The sequence below is a fragment of the Polypterus senegalus genome, chromosome 6 (genome assembly GCF_016835505.1).
Source record: "Polypterus senegalus isolate Bchr_013 chromosome 6, ASM1683550v1, whole genome shotgun sequence".
Lineage (NCBI taxonomy): Eukaryota > Metazoa > Chordata > Cladistia > Polypteriformes > Polypteridae > Polypterus > Polypterus senegalus.
The window spans coordinates 163,152,376-163,178,047 of NC_053159.1; the positions used below are offsets into that span (position 1 = coordinate 163,152,376).

Below are 25,672 nucleotides of genomic sequence, written 5' to 3' on the forward strand. Positions count from 1 at the left end.
TAATGTAAATTACTTTAATTTATAATGAAACCCACACATAATAAAGTAAAATCAGTGCTTCTGGAGATAAAGTGCTTTTTATAAAATTGATCTCTCAATTGATTATTTTATACACTTCAAGGCATCTGATATTGATGAACAACACATTATCAATAAATTCCAAGAAAGACATCAGCTCTAAGATTAATGTGTGAAACAACAGGGGAAAGCTCTATGATAATTTTAGAACTCATAGCTTGCAGCACTCATGCCTGGTGTGACCCTGTAATGGCCTTCTGCTTGACTGATACATTTATCTGTGCTTGTTGTTTATTTAATGATAGGCCTAGTTGAAAAATCACAAGACATGGTAAAAGAGAAGAAAGTTGCCCAGAACTGACTGTTTGCAGTTTTTATACTCTTTTCATATGTGCAAAGGTTATAAAGCAAGTACTCAGTTGTTCCTCCCATTGTTTGCATTTTTAGGCCCATATAATTATGGATGAGTACATGAATGTGCCCTGTGAAGAACTGTCTCTCTATCCAGGATTGGTTCTTGCTTTGCATATGATTCTGCTTGGATCAGCTCTGGTCCTCATTGCTTTGACCCTGATTAAGCTGTTTAGTAATGTGAGGGTGGTTAATACTTACACACCTGCAGAGATTTTGAGTTAATTCTGTTTGTGTACAAGCAGTACCTAAATACTATAAGAGTAATTTTAAGTAATCATAAATATTCTTTTTGGTTATTAAAAAGTAAACATACAGATCGTCAGCAGATATATTCATAGTAAAAGTACACCCACCTATTAACCTGAGTCTGCATAAAACATGGCTCGCAGAAATGTTACATTTTTTTTGTATATATTTGTTTGATACATTTTTTCTTATCTTGACAGTGTTGAACAATACAGGCAAACTATAAATCTGTTGCACTCTTTTTTGTGTTGTTTTATTATTTTCAACACTGTACATTGCATGGCTATCCTAATAGCTAAAGAGCTAGCATATAATATTGCCAGTTATGAATCTAAACCTGTGCCCATAGATTTGGCAGGGTCACTAAGGGCTTTGGCCTTGAGTGAGCACCAGATATTAAACTGTTTTTCTCGAAAAAGGATGTAGCTGAGAATGGAATGGTTGAAATGTATACCGTTAAAAGGATATTACAAAATAACTGCTCACCTAAAGAGAAAATATTATTTCATATTGAAATTTCAAGCTCAATGAATCCTAGAGAACCTTAAAATCGTGCCAAGTGAGGTTTTAAGGCAGCTAAATGGAAGTACCTGCTTGTTGTACCAAATCATGCAGGCTGGATTTCACTAGTGTTTTCTTTAATCAAGGCTTAGGGTATCAAAGGTAAATGTATAACAAAATAACTGCAAAATACATATTGATTTTGATTCACTTAAGAACATTAGGAAAGGTTTTAAACAGGCCATTAAGCTCAACATAATTTGTCAATTCCTGCTAGTTACTTAGGCGCTGACATGAGTGGCAGCCTAACCAGTACCTATGTCTACATTACATTGTTTTTGTTTCTTTTCTTTCTTTTCGTTACTTATAGCATATAGTTTCTTCTTGACTGTTTGTTTACTATGTGTGCAGTACTTTTGTTTGAGTTTGCTATGGATATAGATCTTTTAACAATGCAAGTAAGCAGCATGGAACTTTGTTTAAAAGAAGGAAGAGCTATTTGTACTCCGAACTAAAAGACGCCTTGGTGGATCGCAGCTCACTCTGAAAGAAGTGAGGCGTAGGTATTAGGGATACAGGGCCTTGCGCTAAAGTAAAGGCGAAGCTTGCAAACAAACACAGGACATATAAACCATCTATTCTGGTAATAGGGAATGTAAACTCACTGGTCAACAAGACAGACAAGATAGCAAGCACTAGTTTCAAACCATCGAGTCTTATCGAGTTTGTTGTGTCTGACGGAAATGTGGCTAACCGACAACATTCCTCATTCTAGCATGGACGTTCTGGGATTCATAATCGTAAGAGCAGACAGGGATACTAAATGTTGTGGCAAAAGCAAAGTGGAGGGACTTGCACTGTTTATTAACATCAGATGGTGTAACCCGGGGCATGTAACATTTAAGGAAACCATTTTCTGTTGGGACATTGAACTTTTAGTGGTAGGTGTTGTCCATACTACGTGCTCAGGGGATTTTCCCACACCATTGTAGTTTTTGTTTACATTCCTCCATGGGCGGAATCAAGAATGGTGTATTATGTCATAGTTGCAACCAATTGCAAGACAGCAGACGCAACACCCCATTGGCATTCATTTCCATTTCTGCCGAGTTCAATCACATTACACTAGACTTGACTATGACTCCCTTCTTTCAATATGTTGATTGTAATACCAGAAAGAGCAGGACAATTCATCTTCTGTATGCAAATGTGAAGGATGCTTACCTAGCCACTCCCCTCCAAGCCTCTAGTTCAAAGGCAACCCAGAACTATGTGCTCCTTCAGGAAATATTCTCCTGAAGTTGATAATGCTCTTAGGGACTATTTTGAGTCAAATGACTGGAGTGTTCTGCTTGCATGACTTGGAGAGGATATTGAGGATATTACAAATTGCACGACTATCGGGACGTGCAAGGACACTGTTGTTCCTGTTAAAACTGTATGCTGCTTTGCTAATAATAAGCTCTAGATTACCAGTGATGTTAAGGGCTTTCTTGAGAAGAAGAAGAGAGCTTTCAAAAACAAGAACCAGGCAGAGCTCAGGAGTGTACAGAAGGAACTTAAGGTTAGACTAAAAGTGGCTAAGGGGGCCTACAGGAAAACGGTAGAGTACGAGTTGCAGCAAAATAACATCAGAAGGTGTGGGATGGTATGGAGACGATCTCCAGCTATAAGCAAAGGAATAGCAGTACAGCAGTTGACCAGGTGGAGAGAGCGAATGAGTTCAATCTCTTCTACAACCAGTTCAACTGCCCTGCTTCTGCCTTAACTGCCACTAACTCACCAGCCACCACCCCCTCCCTCACAGATGATCATCCAAGACTTATAAGGGCCTGTGCTGCGGATCTGGCAGAACCCCTTCAGCATATCTTCAACCTGAGACTGTGACTTGGTAGGGTCCCCAAAATGTGGACCTCACTTCTCATCCCAGTTCCCGAGAAAGAGAGATCCAGTGAACTCAATGACTTCAGGCATGTGGTCTTAATATCCCATATTTTGAAGACCCTGGAGCGACTACTTCTTTACCTCCTCAGACCATAAGTGAACTACACACTAGATCCCCTGCAGTTTGCCTATCAAGGGAAGGGAAGGGGTGTGTGGATGATGCCATTCTCTACCTTCTCCACCGGACAGACTTGCATCTAGACAAAGGATTTAGTGCTGTGAGGATCATGGTCTTTGACTTTTCCAGCAACTTCAGCACCATCCAGCCCATCCTACTGAGGGACAAGCTTGGAGTGGACTCACAACTGGTGAACTGGATTACAGATTACCTCACTGGTAGACCTCGTTTTGTCAGACTGGGGAATTGAACATCACACACTATAATCAGTAGCACAGGAGCTCCACAGGGAACTGTTCTTTCTCCTTTCCTCTTCACCCTGTACAAATTGGACTTTAGTTACAACTTAGGGACATGACACATTCAGGTTCTCAGATGACACTGCTGTTGTGGGGTGTGTCAGGGGTGGTTGGGAGGAGGAGTACAGGGGTCTGGTGAATGACTTTATGGGATGGTGTTGGTCAAACCAACTGCCGTTGAGCATTTCCAAAACCAAGGAGATGGTCATGGACTACTCTAGGTCCAACCCTCCACTGATTCCTGTCTCCATCAAAGGGGTTGATGTGGAGTGGGTGAGGACCTATAATTACCTTGGAGTGCAGTTGGATGACAGGCTGCACTGGTCAGAGAACACAAAGGCTCTGTTCAGGAAGGGCCAAAGCTGGCTGTATTTTCAGAGGAAAAGTCATGAGGTTTTATTGGTATATAAACTTTGCAAACCCTTCCTCATATACCCATGTGTTCTTATTTCAATAACAGCTGGCATCCTCCTGACTGTTAACCTAGTAATTTAAAAGTTAACTTAATAATATTTTAAATTCCCCTGTAACACATCCCCCAAATCTCAGTTTATTCCAGACATTCCTTACACAACATAATCTGTAGTCATAGAATAAGCGCAGTCGCTCTACTTCTGGTTTTCTCCAGCACTGTTAAAGTTGTTCAGGTCCAATAAAATGGAGATTAAAACTATACAAAATATTTCAGATTTGAGTGTTGTTTTATTGTTAATATCTCTTGCCTATACTCCATTCAACATTTGCAGGGATACATTTACTATCGGAGTGTTTAAACTGTTTTTGTACATTATATGATTATGAACAGGGTTTAAAACACATGACTACCCATTTTTTTCCCTAAGATCCATTTTCTGTATACAAACTGTTCATTTTCGAATTCCACTTTATGCTAATTGGCTTTACTTGGATATTCCCTTCTGGTTAGACATTTCAGCATTATTTTATTTTCCTCTCAGTTTCCTCTTTTTCTAAATGTTCATTAATGATACCAAAGACTTTTTTTTTTGCTTTGTCTTCAGTATAGTGTTGTCTAAGTCCCACTTTTAAATCTGCCTCAGCTAAACTGTACATACACTTTCTCAATATTCAAGTGTCCTGTTTATAAAATCTAACCCACCCAGGGCTTACAAGTCTTACATAGTGCCTACAAAATGTACTGTATTTAGCCCATTGGAGGTTTTCACATTTTATTTTTACACAGCATGGAATCACAGCAAATTTATTTTGGCTTTTGTGACACTGATCAACCAAAAAAGACACTTTAATATCAAAAATCAGGTCTCTGCAAAGTAGTCTAAATTAAAAAAAATATGTAACACAAAATAATTAATTGCATAAGTATAATATGACACCCCTAAATCATCACTGGTGCAGGGGTTAGTTCAAAGGTGTTCACCTTGTAGCAATGCTACTAATAGTTAGAACTGCATCTCCCAGCAGTCCTATTTTACTGGAGGATTACCAGGGACAACCCCAGCCTTGGAACGACACACACACACACTACAGAGACAAAAAAAAACATGCTGGGATTTTAAACAATAAAAAAGTATAATGAAATTAAATTATATAAATGAAACCAATAATACCACCCCTGATCCCTTCGGCGATATTACATTTAACATATAAACACACAGCAAAGTCCATGGAAACCCAAACCGGATGAAATGAGAAGTGGTGAAGTTAAGTCCAGCGATCTGTATGTAGAAAGGGAATGGAAAACACAGTCCTACCAGTAGTTGCTGAAAGTATGACGACAGATGGATGGTTCAGGAGCGCTCCTTTTTCCAGGAAAGCCAATGAATCCACACACAGTCCTCAGTAGACAGTAGACTGGTAGACAGACGATCCAGACGCCAACAAACAATACAATCCAGGACACAATGATGATAAATGGCAGAAATAACGGCAAGCAGTCCAGCAGATATATATAATGCACCAAACAAACAAACAAACAAACAAACAAACAAAACAAAACAAAACTTTTTTCTCTTTGACACCTGCCCTCCTTTTAAACCCCTCTGGCCGCCTTTGACCCCCAACAGCCCCTGCAAGGACTGCTGGGAAATGCAGTTCTAACTATTAGTAGCATTGCTACAATCCCCACCCCCAGGCCGTGGTGTATGGTCGAACCAAGGCTTGAGGGTTGCGATGTTCACAGTGTCTACTTTCTTAGTCCCCGGCAATCCCCACTCCACTGCATAGGTTACTGGTCCCTTCTTTTGGACAATGGTTGCCAGGCCAAACCACTTCGGAGCCAGTTCAGCCATGAATTTATCGGAGGCTTTGGAGAGGGGATGAGTCCTGATCCAGACTTTCTCCCCAACTGAGAATTGCACAGGCTTATGTCTCCGGTTATACGATTGAGATTGTCTGGACTGGGACCTCACCATCCTCTCCTTTACCCGTTGTGAGATTAGTTGTGAAGTTTGTAAATGATCATGTATTGAAGTGTCTGGATTGGGTGGTTTATGATCAGTTATCCTCTATACTGGACCATTTAGCTGTCTGCCTAAAGCTAACAATGCAGGGGTCTCACCCGTAACCTCGTGCACCACCGTGTTCAATGTGAACCGCAGCTCAGGCAGCCACTTTGTCCAATCCTGATGATGGTCTCCAGTGAAGGATGCAATCATTGTCTTCAGGGTCCGGTTCACCTGCTCAGTGCGATTAGATTGGGGATGGTACTCTGTTGTCTTCAGGTGAACCACCACCCATTGCTTCCAAAATTCTTTGGCCTCTGAGCTGGTAAACTGTGGGTCCCGGTCTGAGATGATGTTCTTCGGCACCCTCAATCGGGTAAAGATCTCATCCTTCAGGGTGGAACATATCTTCTTGGCTGTGGCATTAGGGGAGGGGAGACCAGGTTCAGTTCTTATTAGTAGCATTGCTACAACCAGTCTGGAGTTTCAGTTGACTGCAGCATAAATGTCTACCCTGTAGTAAGTGAGTGTGGGGCCCTGATCTACACAATGAAGAAAAGAACCACAAGTCAGAAGATGGAGGCAAGAACAAATCCAAGTCACTGAATATCCCTTGGAGTCCAGTAAAATCAGTTAGGAAGAAATGGAGAAAGTGTTGCACAGCTGTAAATCTGCTTAGAGCAGTCCATCCACAAAAACTGAGTGATTGTGTAAGAAGAAGACTAGTGAGGGAGGCCACCAGGAGTCCTGTGATAAATTAAAAAAAAAGCAAAGAGTTTGTCACAAGGCACATGGGTGACTGATGTCAGCAGGAAAAAAGGTTTTATGTCTGATGAGACAAAAATTTGGCCAAAGTACTTTGAACGTCAGACTATATGGCATGTTTGGTGTAAGGCACACACTGTACATTATTAAAAATACACTGTTTCCACCATGAAGCACGGTTGGTGGTGGCATCGTGCTGTGGGGATGCTTCTCTGCAGCAGACCCTGGAAGGCTTATGATGGAAGAGGGTAAAACGAATGCAGGGAAAATACTGGGAAATTTTAGAGGAAAACCTGATGCAGTCTGCAAGAAACCTGTGCCTAGAGAGAAGATTAGTTTACTAACAAGACAACAACCTAAAGCATAAAGCTAAATCTACATAGGAATTGCTTTAATACAACAATGTTAATGTCCTGGGGTGGATGAGTCAGAGTCCAGATCTCAATGCAATCGATAATTTGCGGCTGAATGTAGATAAGGCCATTTTCTCACAGTCCCCATTCAACCTGACAGAGCTTGAGTAGTTTTGCAAAGAAGAATGGGAAAAAATGGCAGTGACCAGATGCGCTGAGAAGCCAATAGGGACCTGTGTACACAGACTCAAGTGTATAACTGCTTCCAAATTTTATCTACAAAATACTGACTTATACAATCAATAATTTTATGTTTCAACTTATAATTAATTTAGACATCTTTGCAGACATGTTTTCACTTTGACTTTAAAGTATTTTTCAGTGGATCAATTGATTAAATCCTCTGTAATTCAATGTTGGATAGCAATAAAACATAAAAACTTACTGTAGGGGCCTGGAAGGGAGGTGAAAATTTTTTTATAGTCACTGTATATTCCAAAAAAGAGCTCAGTGCTTCATACACAGCATAAGACAAATAGCACACCCTGCAAGACCTTCTGGTGCTTGTGCAAACCTGCGTGTGAATCCTTAAAATATATGAGCCCAAACCTAAATTTCATTCTTAATTTAAGTGGGTATAGAGGTTGGCCTGGGGCTCCTCAGTCCTGCATATCACACTAGAGGTACCAGGATTGCTGTCTTTTTAAATAGGAGTTGGAAATGTGTGGACAGTACCCAAGGGGTTGGTGTCAGTCTACAGTGTATTTTCCGGTACAGCACTTGTTTTAGAAAATGATTCACCTGTCACTGCCTCCATATTCTTACATATCATCTTGAACCAATGTGTCCCTTAACAACAATTCTCGGTTGCCACATAGGCAGTCTGACACTTCCTGAATTTCTGCAGTTTTAATTGTGATATGCTGAGCAAAATGGCATTTACTGAAATCTGACCTTGCAGTACCTTAATGTAAAACGTACCATAGTGAGAGAAACATTATTTTCTTCCTTTTTCATTAAAAATATTTTTTTAATAATAATTAAAGGGAAACCACACCATACAACATTAATTCGTAAAAAAGTGTGACGTATGAGAAGATGAAGAGTCTGGCTTGTTGTGACTGAAGGCTTTGAGGTGGTCTCTGCTTTTATTTGGAGATAAAGGAGATGGACTGATTTGCAGAAATATCAGGATTTTCTGTTTCTGAATAAACTTCAAATACTTCTTGCAGAACATCATCAATATTTAAACGGAGCAACATCAAAACTGTGTAGAAAGATGCTTGTAAATCCTCACACATGCAGGATTTGAAATTTGTGATTAATTTATTTTGTCTTTGTAAACTTCATTTTTTTTACTTTATGGTAGCGTACAATCACATTGCTTTTCTTACTTTTTATCTTTAACATTTCGTTGTTGCATGTACTACAGATTTTTTTAAATATTATATTTATAGTGGTATAGTAAGGCATTATCTGAAATAATCGGTTTCATATATGCAAAACATTGTGTAGTGCAGCATCCTATAGCAAAGATATACATGTATTATTATAGATCAGGACAGCATATGTGCAGTTTATGGGTCAAACATTAAATTTAAGAGTTGTAAAAGAGAATTTAAGATATAATTCTGAGAAATCTGATCAACCACATTATGGAACACTTTTTTAATTAATAGAAAACTAATAGAATACTTTTGGTTCTTTTGTTTAAGAAATAATTCTGAACACTTAGTGATGTTAGCAAGCTTCTTATTGGAAGATCCTCTTTTTCTTCATGTATAAATATCTAAATTCACATAATCATGGTTTTGGCTAATTCAAATTGATTTGTGAATATCTGAGAGTCCCATTGACACCAGTCCTTCTTCACAATTAAACTGAATAGAAGTAGGGGCAGGAAAGCTCTTTGCTGCAGTACCCCTTTAAAAGCAGCAACACACCATTATTGGTGTAGAAATACATATACTGTTTCACCATAAGCTTAGATTTAGACTGCTCTTCCATTTCATTTTCCAATCACAAAAGAGGCAATACATTGTTCAAGTACACAAAGCTGCCACTAATGACATGTATGATAAATACACCCACAGTGCTGGGAGTCTTTTTCATAATTATGTGAAATATGTAAGTGTCCTTGGGGATAATTTATTTTAGTATGCCAAAGTTAGCGGAAATGTTTCCATACTCTGTTTTGTTTCATTATCCTTCATTATTTTAAGGAGATGTATTTATAAATCACTTAAAATATGCGCATTGTGCAAACTGAGAAATATGAACCAGGAGCTAAGCATTTGAACACACTGGAAGTGGGAGGTTTGTCTCTGGAATGCTACTTCAGGAAAGTGAGTTAGCTCATGACTATCAATGTCATATCTGTGCTTACTATTTGGAAGTTGCCTCCCCAAAAACAACGTCTCCGTCTGCCTTTCTCAGTAGTTAACTTAAAAAAGCATATGTCTTAGAAAATATTTGTTTTTATAAAGAGGTAAAAGAAATGTACCAGGTGTAACCAAATTAATTTTATGATTTGAATAGCTGTGATGGGTGGCACGGTGGCGCAGTGGTAGCGCTGCTGCCTTGCAGTTAGGAGACCCGGATTCGCTTCCCGGGTCCTCCCTGCGTGGAGTTTGCATGTTCTCCCCATGTATGCGTGGGTTTCCTCCAGGCACTCCGGTTTCCTCCCACAATCCAAAGACATGCAGGTTAGGTGGATTGGCGATTCTAAATTGGCCCTAGTGTGTGCTTGGTGTGTTTGTGTGTGTCCTGTGGTGGGTTGGCACCCTGCCCAGGATTGGTTCCTGCCTTGTGCCCTGTGTTGGCTGGGATTGGCTCCAGCAGACCCCCGTGACCCTGTGTTCGGATTCAGCGGGTTGGAAAATGGATGGATGGATAGCTGAGATGGGTGGTAGGGACATATATTGAAGCAGCACGATTTATTGGGATACCAATCTGTTAGACCCATTTAATTATAGCAAAAGGAAAACCAAAAGGATACACAAATGACACAACAAAAAGACACTGACCAGAAAATCAGCCCACACAGAGTTCTCTGCCTTTGTCTTTCGATCTTGTATCTTGAATCGGAGTGCTTAAGTTATTAAGTCTTGCTCAAGAGTGAGACACCAAGACCTCTGGGCACCATGGTCGGTCAGGTTTGGGTGACCTCACTGAGCATCTTCACAATGTTGTGGGAGAGAGAGAGAATATACCATTATTGCCAATCTTGCTCCAGAGTAGTATTGCTTACCTCAGTTTAAGCTAATCTGTCTCATTCAAATACAATATTTGTACACATATACAACAAAAGAACAATGGTAATCACATCACATCACAGCAGCCCACAATTACCCAATTTAACTCAAATACAGCCTTTTTCTGTAAATTGTTGTCATAATGTCAAGAAGTCAAATTAATGCATCTTACAGCTTGTACTGTTATGACATCTGGATCTCCTATCGATTAACCCACCAAGAGTAAAAAGTGATAGTTATGATTTTGAGGGGTCTTTCAAGTTGGAGTTTTTTTCCTGTATATATTTTTCATCAACTATATTTTTTTTATATTTGTAAAAATTATATATATTTTTTTATATTACCATTCTCGTTTCCCATGGGGGCTGACATTTTTGGGACTGCTTGTTAGTTACAGTGTCCATTTACTACCATAAGACAACTGAAAGATGCAACGGACGACGTCATTGGAGTGTCTTTATTTAAGATGAAAGCCCTCTATTGCCTTCATTCAAGTTTCTAGATTCTCGAGTCAAATGTTTGGTGTGGTAGCTAGAGCTTACATGGTAGCTCTGGTAGCATGGACTTTTTGCCAAGAATATGGACTTGGATTTTTTTATTTCACTCTCTTTGATGTTTTAGTTTTGATTTCAGCCAGTTTTTGACTTTGGATTTTTCTCTCATGTCCTAGTCTATTAGTTTTCATCATTTTTTCTTTCATTTTCTGTTTGGGTATCAGTACACACAGGGTGTAACAGCTTTGATAAAATCTTTCAGTCTGTGAAGGTATTTTGAATCCACAGCTGGAACGTGGCAGCCTATGATGCTCTCTAGTAGGTTCTGCCCTCAGCAGAGAGGTTGTTTACCACACGGTGAATGAGAAGTTCAAGAAGCCTTCAGTACCACAGACTTGTAGAAAATGGTTGTTGCTTCATTTGACGTTTCAGTTTTTTTTTTAAGTGTTTTGTTGGTGCACCAAGAGCTCTAGCTGAAATATGCTATGGTAAAAAAGATATTGTAGGCCTGCTCTTTTGTTTAAGTATGTTTTTGTATAGACTGGTGCTCCCCCCAAAACTAAATAGCAAACCAACTCACATTCAAAATTGAAAACAACAGCAAAGAAAACAAAATCTCTGTGGAGAAATGTGTGAGCAGCACGGAATCAACCCCATTATGAAATAGAAAAACTAAAAGCTATAGACTAGGGCTTTCACTAGGACCGTGGGCACCCATACATGGTATAGCTTTATTATGTCAGACCACTTATCAGTGCAAGAATAAGATGCAGCATTGATCCTCAGCATGGAGAGTTACAAAGGGGCCAAATTAAAAAAAGACAATTTCCAGATGGAAAGGATAAAGGAATATGAGGATTGCTAGCAAGAGGCAAGGTCAACTTTTACTGCAGTTGTCACTAAAGCAAATCGCCTCTGCCGGATAATCAATAAATGAAGTGAAGAAAAGTAAAAAAAAATGTGGAAAACAATAGAATGTTAATAGAAGAAATAAGACACACCAGGCCGAAAACTGAACACAGAAGGGTAATTCCAAACCATGTGAATAAATGTGCCTGGTGTGTTCAAGGAAAAAAGATGAAACCTAAGGTCAGAAGTCAGTCCTCGAAGATATCGTTTAACTGTTCTTATATGTTGATGTTGGTGTGCAATCTTTAATTCAGCTACTCATACTTATACTAGATTTCATAGTTAAATGTGTTTACTTCCTGTGCAGATACATATTAGTAGATTTTGATATTTTTGGGTGGATATGGGTAGCTTTGATTGGGCTTAGAACATAGTCTGTAACAAATCCTAGATAGAACACTGGTTCCCAGTTTCAGTTCAGTTTTTTTTTCTTTCTTCTTTAAATGTGCAAGCTGTTTCCTCTTTGTCTCAAACCTAAAATTATATTCTGGATTGGTTAACTTTGCTATGAATATAGCCTGAATTTGTACAGTAAACAAGCATGAAATTTGTTTTTCCATTTTGAATTTAAGGTTATGCTCTCATTATTTTTTCACGTTCCTGTTAACAAAGGTGTTACATATTAAGGTGTACATACAGTAGGTGGGTATGACCCCTGAATTGTCTGACATTTTTAGACTTTTATGCTGTTTGTACCTGTGCCTTCATTCCTCATTATTAAATGTATGTGGATACAATTAAGGGATCAATATTCACAGATAAAGTGAATTAATAAGACAATGACAAAAGAGACATTTAAGTAATGAAAGCTATGACAAAGTAGACTAATCTTTAAATTTGTTATATATATGAGTGTGTGTGTGTGTGTGTGTGTGTGTGTGCATGTGCATGTGTACGTGTGTGTTCAACCAGCGATGGATTGGCACTCTGTCTAGATGTTGTTCCTGTCTTGAGCCTGATGCTCGGATAGGTTTCAGCTGCCCCATGACCCTGTATCTAAATAAGCAGGTTAAGGAAATTGAATAATGAATGAATGAATGAACAGACGTGAATCTTTAGTACATAATGGTGTCAGAAAAATGCCTACTATATAAACAATGAAATAAATTAAAAATAAGAATATTATGAATTATAAAACTGTGAAACTGGCTGGAGTGATGGTATCAGCCAATGGGGTCCAGAAGCAACTTCTGAGTTGGATCACTAATAGTCAGGTTTTCACTGTAAGGAGTCCTACTGTTCATTGGTAACTGATTAGTGCTTGCAAATGAATCCCTTGACTAATCAGATATTATACTTGTTATTTTTTATTCATTTCAAATGGAAAGTAGACTGAGTTTTACTTAGACTGAGTTTTACTATGTATTAGTACCAATCTATATCATTTTCTTACTGCTTAGCCTACAAAACCATGTTCAGTTTGCCTTCTGATTTTTTTTTTGTCTTCAGATTATGAGTTTAGTAAGACACATTGCCATTGTGTCTCACTAAACTGGTAATAAGGTAATTCATTCCTTTATTTTTCATCACAGAAAAAAGTTGCAAGGTCTTTTCTGATTTACCAAACCAAATATTTATCAATAACCAACTTACTCTCCTGAATGACCATCCATTCCAGTACATATTATATGTACTCATCCACAAACACAAAACCCTACTTCCAGTCGAGGTTCAGCGTCTTAAAAATACTTGGAAAATCATCCATCTGCTTTGTCCTTGACTGGCAGCGAATGTGCCACTTTATAAATACGCATAAAAAACTGTGCCATAGGGTAGGTATAGAAGGATATTGAACACGGATGTAAGACATCCCAAGGCATTTTTATAAAATATACCAGAAAAAATGAATAATGTATTAGAACGAAACTTTCAGGATTAAATGGCAGTCTGATGGGAGCTTCATCTGCCGATCATGTAATGCACTCCCTAAACAACAGGCATGGTTCCAAAAAACCCCTCACCTCTGTTCAGTAGCTGAGTTGGTGTGCTCAAGTTTGACTGGTCACAGGATGTCAATAGCAACTACTTCAGTACAGTTTAGTTCATTTTTGATAAGTGCACTATAATTTATCACATTATGCAATAATTACAAATATAGTATGAAAAAATGAAGCAGAACATAAAACATAATGATGCTGCTAAAATAAATTCAGGGTCATAGGAAGCTGGAACATTTGCCTATAACAATGAAGCACAGTTTTGGAACCAACCACAGACAAGACACCAGTCCATTCCTGGGGCCGGTCTCATGCAAACCCTCTGTCACACTCGCACAGGGCCAATTTGGAATCATCAATCTGTATTTTTAAGTAAATTTTCTTAAGAACATTCTTGATGAATAATTAGGAAGATGCATTTTTCTTCCTTCACACATTCACAGTTCATGCCTTGGCCTTTTAAATATTCTGTCTGAGCCATTTTCTCCTGGTAGCTACTTAATTAACTGCCTATCACTTACGAGGTCATGTTGAGGTTTTAGTGTTTTCTTTTATTAAACAAAAGAAAACACTTCCTTTGTCATTTCCTTTACTCAATTTTTAATGGGCTTGCTTACTAAGGAGATCGTTGGCACACTTATGAGAAAATTCCTGGACCACTGATCTGCAGGGACCCCCACAAACCTATTAATTCCCAACTACCCCCAACAGTCTTCCATAATCTCAGTGCTGTATAAGATTACATGAATACAGCCTGCAAGTAATGTTTAGAAGGCTTGTACTTCATGAAATGCTAACAAAAGTCAGTATACTGGAACAATTGTTGTATATGTTTTATTGATGCTAATTAGCCTAGTATTTTAACTGCTGTAAGAAATTCTCCTAGGCTGTAATTGAAAACGTACCAAGAAAATGTTTCTTATCCACAGTGGCAGGATTGTCACTCCTATTCCTTTGTGAGTCTGCACTCTGTCTTTGCATGTTTACTGAACACAACACAGCTTGCATGCTGATTATCCCTGTAAACAGCTGGTAATTACAATTAAAAAAATCAATACTTGTGCTTCTATATGAATGTAACCACCGACTCTACTGAAAAACATTTAAACAAATCAGATAACGCTGGTAAGAACTAATAGTAGTGGGTACACTGTTTAAGGCTATAAATCTAAATTGCTTACACCTTGAGCTCATGACTCCAGCTGTTGTTTTATACTAAACAAGTACTCCACAATTAGGTTATTCTGCATCACTGGGTGTTATGTTATTACTAGCATCCGGAAATGCCATCAGCATGCCCTTGGCCATATTTACCATGCTACCTCTTGCTGTTTTCCTGTCATTTCAAGTAATTTTCTGATAAAAACAGATTCCTGAGCTAATTTAAGAATGCAGTTATTGAGTCTTTTATATCCCAGTGATTTGTTTTCAAATTACTTATCAGTGTTTGCCTGGTTGAATATTTTTAGTTGTTTCTTCTGTACTTTTGGCTGTACCTTTGTGTGCTGCTCTGTGCCTCAGTTACATTGGTCATTTGTGTTCTGAGGATGGGTTACCATTGCTTTGTAGAAGCTGTGCTTTGAACGTGAAGCTCTAGATAGTACCCTGCCATGTCTGGTGTACTCTCTTGTTAGTCCAAAATGTGACTTTGACATAATTAACACTAAGCCTCGTTCATAATTATGCAGTTTGAGTTATAGAGTTGAGGTGAGGGATGATGATATTATCCATTTGTCAATTGATTGGCCACTTCATCATTGTAAGTAAAAATTGGTGTTAAACATTTGCAGAAATTCCTCAAAGTACCATCTATAGCCGTCACCTTTTTTTTTTTTTATTTTAAACTGCGTGCGCCTCACAAGAAAGCTGTCAAGCACTCATGTTCACACCAGGAGGGATGTGAGATTCCTGAGCTATGCTAGTTTATAGTAGAGCCTCTTGTCCCATTTTTTTTTCTTCTCTTCCCTGGTTTGTGACAGAGTAGATAAAAACTAATATGTCGACAGGGAATTGGACGAGACACCCAGTTTGTGAGGTCACTTTGAACTGCTAGTTTGCAGCACTGCTCGACCTGTACACCTGAATTCAAGCTGAGTTTTCTGTGTCTTGATCTGTCAGTATATATTGTTTGCAAGCATAGGTAACAGGGCTCAGAATATAGAACCAGGTGGATCACTCAGGGCCGGCTGGGCTACCTTTTATCTAATATTAGTGATGGTCCAGCTAGATGAACAATGTTGAATTTGTTTCCCTTTATAAAAATAATCATGAAACTTTGTAGTTGAGCAACAGTTAAATTTGTGCCACCGAGTCAGGAAGAATGGGGTTTAATATATATAAAAACTTTTACCAATGATCGAAGGACTGCTCTTCTAATCAGGAAGCAGGAGTGCATTGTGGCTGAGGATTGACAGTCTAATAAGCATGTCTTGCACAAAGGTTGAATAGGAAGAGAGTAGGTATATTTGTATCGCAGTGCCATTGAAGTGCTCGCAGGTGTTAAGTGTCAGTGGTTTCCCACTTCTTACATTACTCACTTTTCTTAAAATGATCGCTTGCTTTTGCTGCACATGTTGGAATGCTTTTGTGACTTTGCCAGTTTTTCCCCCTGTTAAAGGGTCCCCTTCAGGTGGCTCTTTAGCTGGTAGTTTGTATTATGAAATAGGTGACTGACTCCCATGCTAATGAAAGTTGAAACAGAACATACAGTAGTTCTATTTGTTTCTATTATGTATGCTAACGCGCTTATTAGTTCAGAAGATAGTAGTAGGAGAACAACTGTGGAATCATGTTTGGGTGAATAAAAGTAATTAGTAACTTCCGCTGTTTCGTGTTGGTAGACATTTATTTAAATTCCTTTTATGATGAGGCAGATCTAATTTTACAGTTTGGTGCCAATATGGCACCCTTATTTGTAACAATTTTAAATTAAATTGGAATGAAACACCTTTAAATCATCTTAGTAATATTACTGAATACTGCTAAATGTGCTGAGCTGCAGTAATCTCTGTGTGCGGACTACTGTGTCCCAAGCTAAAACATATAGTTGTGCCATGTGATGTGTGTTATGGTATTCTGGTCATATGATGCCCACTTTGCCAATTATGATGGTAATCATGGTGATTGAAATCATGAAGATGTAGCTAAGACAGACATGATATTGATTAAATTCCTTCACAGCACCTGGAGCATGCATGTAATTAGGATCATTTGCAAGAAAAATGATGGCTAGGGAATGGTAAAAGGTGGGCTTCTAGCATTGTGTTTTTTATGTGGGGGAAGGGGGGCACAAAAAATTTATGTTGCTTTTTTCAGCACTTCTACATCACTGACTACTTTGCTAGCTTTACACAATTCCCAGTCTTTCATTGCGATTGAAAAGATAACTGTAAAATGTAATGATTGGTTAAATCATCATCAAGTGCAATAATGATCCTAAATGTAAAAACAGTGATGAATATAACGTGAATAGTTTGTTTCTTTCTCCCAAATCAGCTGCTGGCTGAATGGTTTAGTTAGTCAGGTTTCTATTTTCAGTTCATTTTTACATAATTTCAATAATATGAAAATCCTTGCTTTTTAACACTTTAAAAAATTGTCAACGTATTAAGTAATTAATAGTAAATAACAGTTTCCATTTACTCTCTAATACCAATAACACAAAAACATCACAGAGCTGGAGAAACCAAATTTACAGGAAAATTTATATGTAAGTAACTACTTAGGTTGATCCAGCACCAGCAGCTCAGGAGAGCTAGACCACAGTGAAAACTACATATCCTTCTTTCCGACAGTGTGAACATCTCTTTTCTAAATTGTCAATGCCACCACAAAGGTTCACAAATGTGATTCACAGTTTATCAATTCCAAGTCTTAGAATGAGGATTCAAAGAGAACTAAGTGCATGAAGAAACTACAGTATGTATATGAATACTGTGAATTGATTTTGTACTAAATTTAGATTATACTCTGTAAAAAACTGTACAAAAATAAAATTCTTAAAACTGTTTAATGAAAAAGTCCTTGGTGATATGCCTGACAATTCATTTCTCATTTGTTTGTGATCAATGGCCATGTCTTATGAAGGTTTGATAGCAGTCTGAAACCTTTTGTAAACATGTGAACATCAGTTCCATTGGGAAATTATCTTCCTGCCTTTTAGAGCTTCAAAAAAATTTTATACTGTCAAACATTTCATCATGTCTCCTTCTAGAGATCCAATATGTGCAGAAAGTCTATATAATATGTTTTTTCAAAGTATAAAATTGCTAAAGAAAGACAACCACTCAGTTAGGCCGCAATCACAGAAAAGATATATCTCATTAGGGTACCCAGGAGTACACACTCAAGATAAGAAGCAAATCTGTCCGATTACCCCCACCCTCCAATGGGACCCTGATCTTGTTCAGTGGAATGCATGAACCTCCAACCCAGTGAAACAGATTTAGGTAGCCATAAGCAAAAAGGGCAAGAGCATGATGACAACTGCATGTTTGAAAGAAGAAAAATGAAATAGTTCATCAACACATAGTCATCCTGAAATAAAACGACGGCTAGGGAAGTATGATTTATTTGGCTGAAATTTTTCATTTGACACACTTACATATTTAAAATGTTCTTTCCTTTTTCAGTAAAAGTGAGCATAAGCTCTCTGTTGAGGGGGGCTGGTCAGGCTAGGGACTGCAGACAATTTCAGGTACTGCTGGACAGGAATCAGGCCATGAAATATTTAAGGGGAGGTGCAACAAACAGAAATAGTTATCCTAATTTAGCTAGTGTGGAGAAGCAAGGACACTTAAAGCCATTTCTGGCCGGGTTTGTATTTTAGAAGTGGCTCCAAGATAGGATTATAGGCTCAATGAACTTATAGTCAGGTGGTGAGTAGGGCAAGTATTCCCTGGGTGGGAAGAAAAGAGGAACGGGTTGAAAGATAAAAAAGATGGACAGAAATGTTGGAAGGTGAGTTAAAGAGGGTTTGGCTATATTTTTGGAAAATGCATGAAGCACTATTCAGGGCAGTCACAGATGCCAGGCCTTGTATTACTTACACACAGTTGGGCAGCTAAGATTTTGTTTTGTGTGTTTAGTTGTATATTTTGTTTGTATGTATCCTTTTTATGACAAGCTGGTATCAATGGATTATTGTGAGGAAAAATATAACCAAGTGATGGTTAAGTGAAACAAATCAAAATCAGGGGGGTAAACAGGTCAAAGCATGAAAAATACAAACAAAAAGTCAGGTAAAACATGAGTGCAAAACCAGAATCAGAAATTGAGGTCAAAAAGAGATCAATAACCGAGGCACAAAACCTGATTCCAGGGTCTGTTTGGAATATCACTAGAACTCAAGCTGAAGGAGTGTTATTCACCAAGGGATAATTTCTGATGTGATACACACTGCATTTATATTGTCCCTGTGGCATGATTGAGACAGTGATCACAGTCATGTGTTACATAACTCTACGTTGTGTAAACTAAGAAACAAAAGAGGAGAAAAATAAAAGTTTTTCCCCTTGATACAAAATGATCAGACATCCTCAGTAACAAACACTACATATTAAAGAACCAATAAAATAACTCAAAAAATATATAAAAACTGTTATTTGATACAATGTTATTCTTTTTCTTGTGTTGTATTTTATTTATAAAGAATATTTTTTAATACTGAGGCTTCCGTTGCATTTATTTTGGGCATGAGGATACCTTTAGAATATTCTGTCATTGAAGAGAAAAGGAGGAGACCTTAGCTTTTATGGTGGTTTATTGGTATATATGTACACAAAAAACAAGGGTTCAACCTGCCTCTATCTTCTGCTTTGTAGTTATTTTAATTCTAAAATGCAGTACAAGTTACCAAAAGGGAAAAAAAAGCTTTTATGGGTGTGTGCTATCAGCATGATCAAAATAAAACTATGTGTGGCTGATTTATATTTTTTGCTTCTGTTCAGGTTTGCTATTATTTATACTGTAGCTAACAAATATTTATTGCATGAAGCAATATTTTATCATTTGAATAACTTCATTATAAGTGAACTTCATTATACTGTAGGTTAAGAAGATATTTGCATACATATCTCAATGTGTATGAATTACTTGTCCCCCATGACCCAAAACTGGACAAGCTGGCTACAGAATGAATCAACAGATCTTATTATCTAGGTTAAAATGCTTAAAAAACAAATCTAAGATAACGATGTGCTTCTTGAATGCCTTTATTCAGACCTTGTAGCTATAGTCGTACATAACCTATTTTTGACTCATTGCTCTAGATTTTGGGCTGCTGATTGTGCCTTAAACCAGTCTATCTGTGTCAGCTCCACAAGGTACATGGAAATTAGGACACAAATATAACGCAGTCTGGAAAGTTCATGTCAACTTAGTCTCAATGGGATTCTAATTTTTATTACACTGGTGTCTCACATTTGGACAATTTAATGATAAAAAGTGGACTTTTTATGAAAGGGGAGTTAAAAAAAAAGAAGAAGCATTTAATAAAGTACTGAGAAATCTGGTTTACGTTTCTTTCTATTGATCGTCTCTTCTATACCTGCAGTGCAGCTGAAGACAAAGACCAGCTTATTGATTGAATTTTTTTTTACTCTTTGGCCTTTGTTTTCCCACCTGGTGTAGTCCTTTAGGAGAACCCTTCTGTTGCAGTTGCTGTTGTTTCAGCCTTTTGTTTAAAAAATGTGGCATCACAACTCATCTTTTCAAGGGTCCCTGTTATTCGTGATTTGTGTCTTCAAGTGAAGAATGACCTTGTTATAAATGTTTTGGCAAGGACAGAATACATTAGAAAAATAGGATGAACAGATTTGGGCCAACTTCAGAAAGGGGAAAAATATGTCTGTAGGCACTGCAAAATGCTGCTGAACTGGGAAGGAACTGGAAACCACACAGTGTCGCAATACAATGAAAATACAAACACCTCTGTTAATATCGGAGGTCTGGTGGCTCTGACAGCTCCAAGTAACAACAGCCCGCTTGTATGGTGAAAAAAGGCAAAGAACTGTAAAGGAAGACTACATTTAGATTTTTCATAATATTGAATTAAAAAATACTGAATTATATAATGTTTACTGTTCATTTTTTATTTTATGTGATTACAGTAAGCAGTTCTGAAACAAAATAGCATATATCTGTGGGGATTATATCTTTACTACTGCATGCATGTAGAGAAAAACCAATCAAAATGACACCTTTTATTGGCTAACTAAAAATATTACAATATGCAAGCTTCCGAGGCAACTCAGGCCCCTTCTTTAGTTAGCCAATAAAACGTGTCATTTTGCTTTGCTTTTCTCTACATTCATAATGGCTAACACGGTACAACACCCTAGTACTACTGCATGCATGTAAGAAGCCATTAATATACCAGTAGCTATTTGACATTTTTAGGTCATATTAAAGAATTTGGAGATAATAATGGCCATAGTCCCATATCAATTTAACAGAACATAAAGAAATAAATTACTAGGGCCAAATAACATTTATGATGTCATGCTGTCCTTTAATAAGCTAGTATATACAGTATATAAACCTTGATCATGCATTCTTCTTATTCCAGTGCAAACCACCAAAAACACTAGTTGACTGAAAAACATGTAAACTGAAAATCTGTGGACTAGCTAACTCTAGTAAATGTAAGCCACTCTTAGCTTAGTTTTAAACCACAGCTAATTTAAGCAAAACTATAACACTGAAGCTTAAAGGGTAAGTTTGGATTTATTGAATATAATTATTTTTAACAGTTATAGTATGATGTAATTTACTCCAAATATGTTTTAAAACAAGCAAGAAGTAAAAGTATTTGTATGGCTGGGATTCCATTTGAGTCTGAAAAGAATGAGAGCATTACATGTACAGGTGTAGACAATAGAAAGTAATTTGGTGAAGTCTAAGATCATGGAATAATGTTAGGAGTTTTAGATCACAGCAAGGTGGAAAGAAAGATTAACAAAAAGCACATATCTCTTTCACACTAAGTGTTGTGTGGTGTAGGAACAGACTAAGGTGATTCGGTGAGAAACGTAGATGGGTTAAAGGCCCACCAAGATGTAATGCAGAGGATGTGGTCTGTAGAGAGGCCAAACAAGATGTGATTGGATATGGTTTTGGATGATATGAGAATAATGGGTATCACCACAAAGGATGCCCTAGACCAGGTCTGTGGAGTGTGAAAGAAAAATGGCCAACCTTGTTAAACCAGGAAAATGGCATTAAAACTAATGATGATGATGAATCAGTTAAACAGTGCAGTTCTTGGCCAAATATGTTGTTTTTACACTAGTAAATGTTCTGGTGCCTTATTATGGTTATGCTTCTTTATTTAGCTGTCAACTTTATTGAAAGTGAAGCAATTCTTTATACATAAAATACTTGTGATTGACAGTTTAATCTTTGGTAAAACATGAACATGCTAAAAAGAGACTAATGCCTTAAATTAAAATTATTATATAAAAACAAAGAGAAAATATTTATTCATTAACTACCTAGTGCAAAGTATGACTGGGTTTAGATAAATGATGCTTTACCAACAATTAAAAATCATTATTTGGTGATGATACTGCAGTCCCCAAAGTGTATGCTTTATTTACAGATGCAGTAGATCTGGGGGGAAATGACTGAACTCACACACACACTAAAATAAAAGGAAACCCTCAAGATGACAAAAGAGCGGAGTATAATATACAACCTATATTTTTTTTAAGTAGTTACTAACAGGTAGACAAGAGGCAAACTGTCAATGGTGACTTAAAACGTGTAATCAGCTGTGAGCTAAATGCACTACAGACTTGAGTGTTTGCAGGGCTTTCATCACAGAGTATTCTACTGTACTTTATTTATTTTAGTGGAAGTGACTTAAAATTACTGGTTGGACAACAGATGTGGAGTATGAGATATACTGATTCTAGTGTGTAAGAGTCTTACGTAAAACTACTAAGAATATTTTCATTTGATGTTGGTGTCTCATAGTTATTATCACTTGTTGCAGTTTTATGGTGTCTGGTAGTTTTAAACAATTTTAAGGCAGACTTTCCATCTTTTAAAAATAACCCAACCTAAAAGTCATTTGTATTCTAAATTATTAAACTAGTATGCGGAGTGAAAAATGAGGCACTGAGTTAGCAGCAGAATGTGCAGTGTGAAAGGGGCAAATGTGTTCTGGTGATCTCAAAAGTAATTTGTTTGAAGAGAGAAACAGGTAGTTGATAAATGGGAGAATTTGGAAGAGTATCATACAGTTTTGGAAAATGTGGTTATCATTGCTTTACAGCTCACAAGACTGCAAGATGCTCAAAATTAAAAATAAAGACATTTTTACTGTCAATTTTACGGAAGTGTTCCTTTATGTATGATTTTTGTCATACTCTTCTGTTATTTTATTGAGGTATTATAAAGAGCTCCATGTAGCAAGATAGTGGAATTTAATTTTTAATGGACACACAGTCATTTAAATCATCCATTATGCAACCTGCTATATCCTAACTACAGGGTCAAGGGGGTCTGCTGGAGCCAATTCCAGCCAACACAGGGTGCAAGGCAGGGTCATTTAAATACAATCTTCAAAAATGCAGAAACACTTAGAACTCTTTCCACTTTTCTGTATTTTCCAAAATGTGAATATAAAGAGTAAGACCTATGCACAGTATTTGCACTTTATAGAATCATGCTGTTACATTGTTACGATCTGAAATCTTTAAAACTCAGAACCCAGTTATCTCCAAAGTTAGTCCACAAATTTCCAAATATGGCCTACTAACACCACTAACCTGGCCCCAAACTCTGCATTCATGATTCTGACCTGTGCAGGCCAAACAAAATAAAAGTAATTTTATGTAAAATTAAAAAAAACAAAGGAAGACAGGAAAATTGTTAACAACTTCTTACCCTAGAAAATAGTGATTCTTTTATTTATAAACTCAAAAAGAAACAAAGATAAAAATGAAACTGGAATTAATAAATAATACTAAAAGGCAAAAACCAAAACAGTCTACAAAAATCTTATTAAATAAAGGAAGGGTTCATAACAAAATACCAAGCGAGAAATTTACATATATATGTACTTTATATGTACACGGGTAAGTCAAAAAGTAAAGGCAATTTGAAAATTCAGTGGTAACCTCAAAGTATAGAAGCTGATGTGATACAACATGTTTCATGTGGATTATGGGTAGTTTGAACATGTAAAGCACAGGGTTCTGACATTAGTCTAGTCAAAGTCAAGGTCAAACGAACATGGACATGGACACTTCCCTGCGGGATTGCACCATTGTTGAACAATGCGCTGTGGTGAGATTTATTTGGGCAGGAGTGAAACCTGCTGAATTTCACCAAATCTATACAAGCATGAGAGACACACATACGCAGTGGTCCTTCTTAATGCATGATCAGTTAATCAATTGCAACATTTGCTGATTTCCTTAATGTGCCTCACAGCAGGTTAAGTTGGCCAAGCCCAAGCCAAATGTGAGACAAAATCTTATCAACTTGTCCTAGGCATACCTCAAGATCTTTCTCAGTGAACATACCTTGGAACATATCCCACTGTGGGCAACAGGCATCATTTCTCATTACATGCCCAGACCACCTTAAATGGTTCTTGCTAGTGCAGAGGAGCGATGGCTCTGCACCATGGTCATAACATTTTCCTTGCTTCTTACCCTCTCCCAGAGAGTGAATCATGGAGCATTACGTCGAAGGATACCTTTGTTCCATGTTTTTTGCAATTTTTTTCAGGCATTGCATAGGGTATGGGTATGTCTCCAGATATGAGGATGTGAACATACATTTTAAAGTAACACTGAAGGTCTGTCTTTTGACTTTGCCCCTCTTTGAAGTGTCTGTTTTTAAACAGAATTCATGAGGTAGCTGTCTTGTGAAGAGACGTTCAACAGAAACAAGACTGTGAGTTTTGTTGGCGAGTCTTCATTTCAGAATTGTGCTTATGTACCTTTGGGAAAGTCTCCATTCAAGCTGTTTCTGTGTTTTGTTGATTTTTGCAGTTTTTGATTTTTGGCTTGGTTTTACAGATATGATTATTGTACTATACTTTTTGGATATTTTTGCCTGCTCTTGTTGGCTTATTTGTTAATGACTACCTGCCTGTTTTCTGGCTATTGTGGACTTACTATTTTCATCATGCCTTTTTTGAAGTCAGTTTTTCCCGATTTATACATTAATGGAGGTCACACTGTTATTCATGTTGTTCAGGGCAGAAAGCCATGCTTCAGTCCTGCAATTTGGCTTTTCCTTTGCAGAAAGGAAAGAGTTTAGTGCATACTTTAAGACCACAAGTACAAAATTGATCTTAAATATAGATCTGAAATATAATTTGGAGAAGATATTTTAGTTGGATGTGAAATACAGATGATAAAATCGGTGCCGGGATAGGCTGAGCCTTTCTATGATCCTAGATTAGTTTAAACAGGTTCAATAAATGGAAAGTCTGAAAGATTTTTCTAGTGTTAAATGATTAATCTTTTCTAAATGAAAGTAGCTTTTGCATATTGCTCAGACAAATATAATTTTATGTTCTGTTCTTTTTTTGTCTTCTCACATACAGGTTGTTGCTTACCACTACTGTCAAGCGGACAACACATACACCTGCCTAGTGCCAGAATTTGTCCATAGCATAGCTGCTCTCCTCTGTCGAGCCCATCAGCTGGCAGCATACAGGGAGCTGCTGCTGAAGGAGACCCATCTGCAGAGTATGCTGAGCCTGAGGTCTTGTGTCCAGGATCCCATGGCAGCTTTCAGGAGAGGAATTTTGGAGCCTCTTGTAAATTTAAGAAAAGGTATGTTAAGCAGGACTTATCGTGTCAGCAGCCCTTTTTCATTAACCTAGTTCTTTTCATCCCCTCTGATCAAAATGGGACAATGCCTTTGAGAAGGATCACCTTCACCACTAAACAAAAGGGATTATTCTTCTTAATATATTTTCTGAGGTGGTGTGCTTAAATGTTACTTTTGTTGTTTATCTCATCAAATTATAATGGG

The 25,672-nt window shown here is 37.5% G+C and overlaps 1 protein-coding gene across 4 annotated transcripts in view; it reads left to right on the plus strand.

Moving 5' to 3' along the window:
* LOC120531758 (protein TANC1-like) overlaps positions 1–25,672 on the plus strand; it is a 539,293-nt gene that overhangs the window by 399,163 nt on the left and 114,458 nt on the right. For all 4 annotated transcript variants that reach the window (XM_039757454.1, XM_039757458.1, XM_039757456.1 and 1 more), the window contains exon 12: positions 25,239–25,470. In XM_039757454.1, the coding sequence (XP_039613388.1) occupies positions 25,239–25,470 (232 nt within the window). The remainder of the gene's footprint in view (positions 1–25,238; positions 25,471–25,672) is intronic.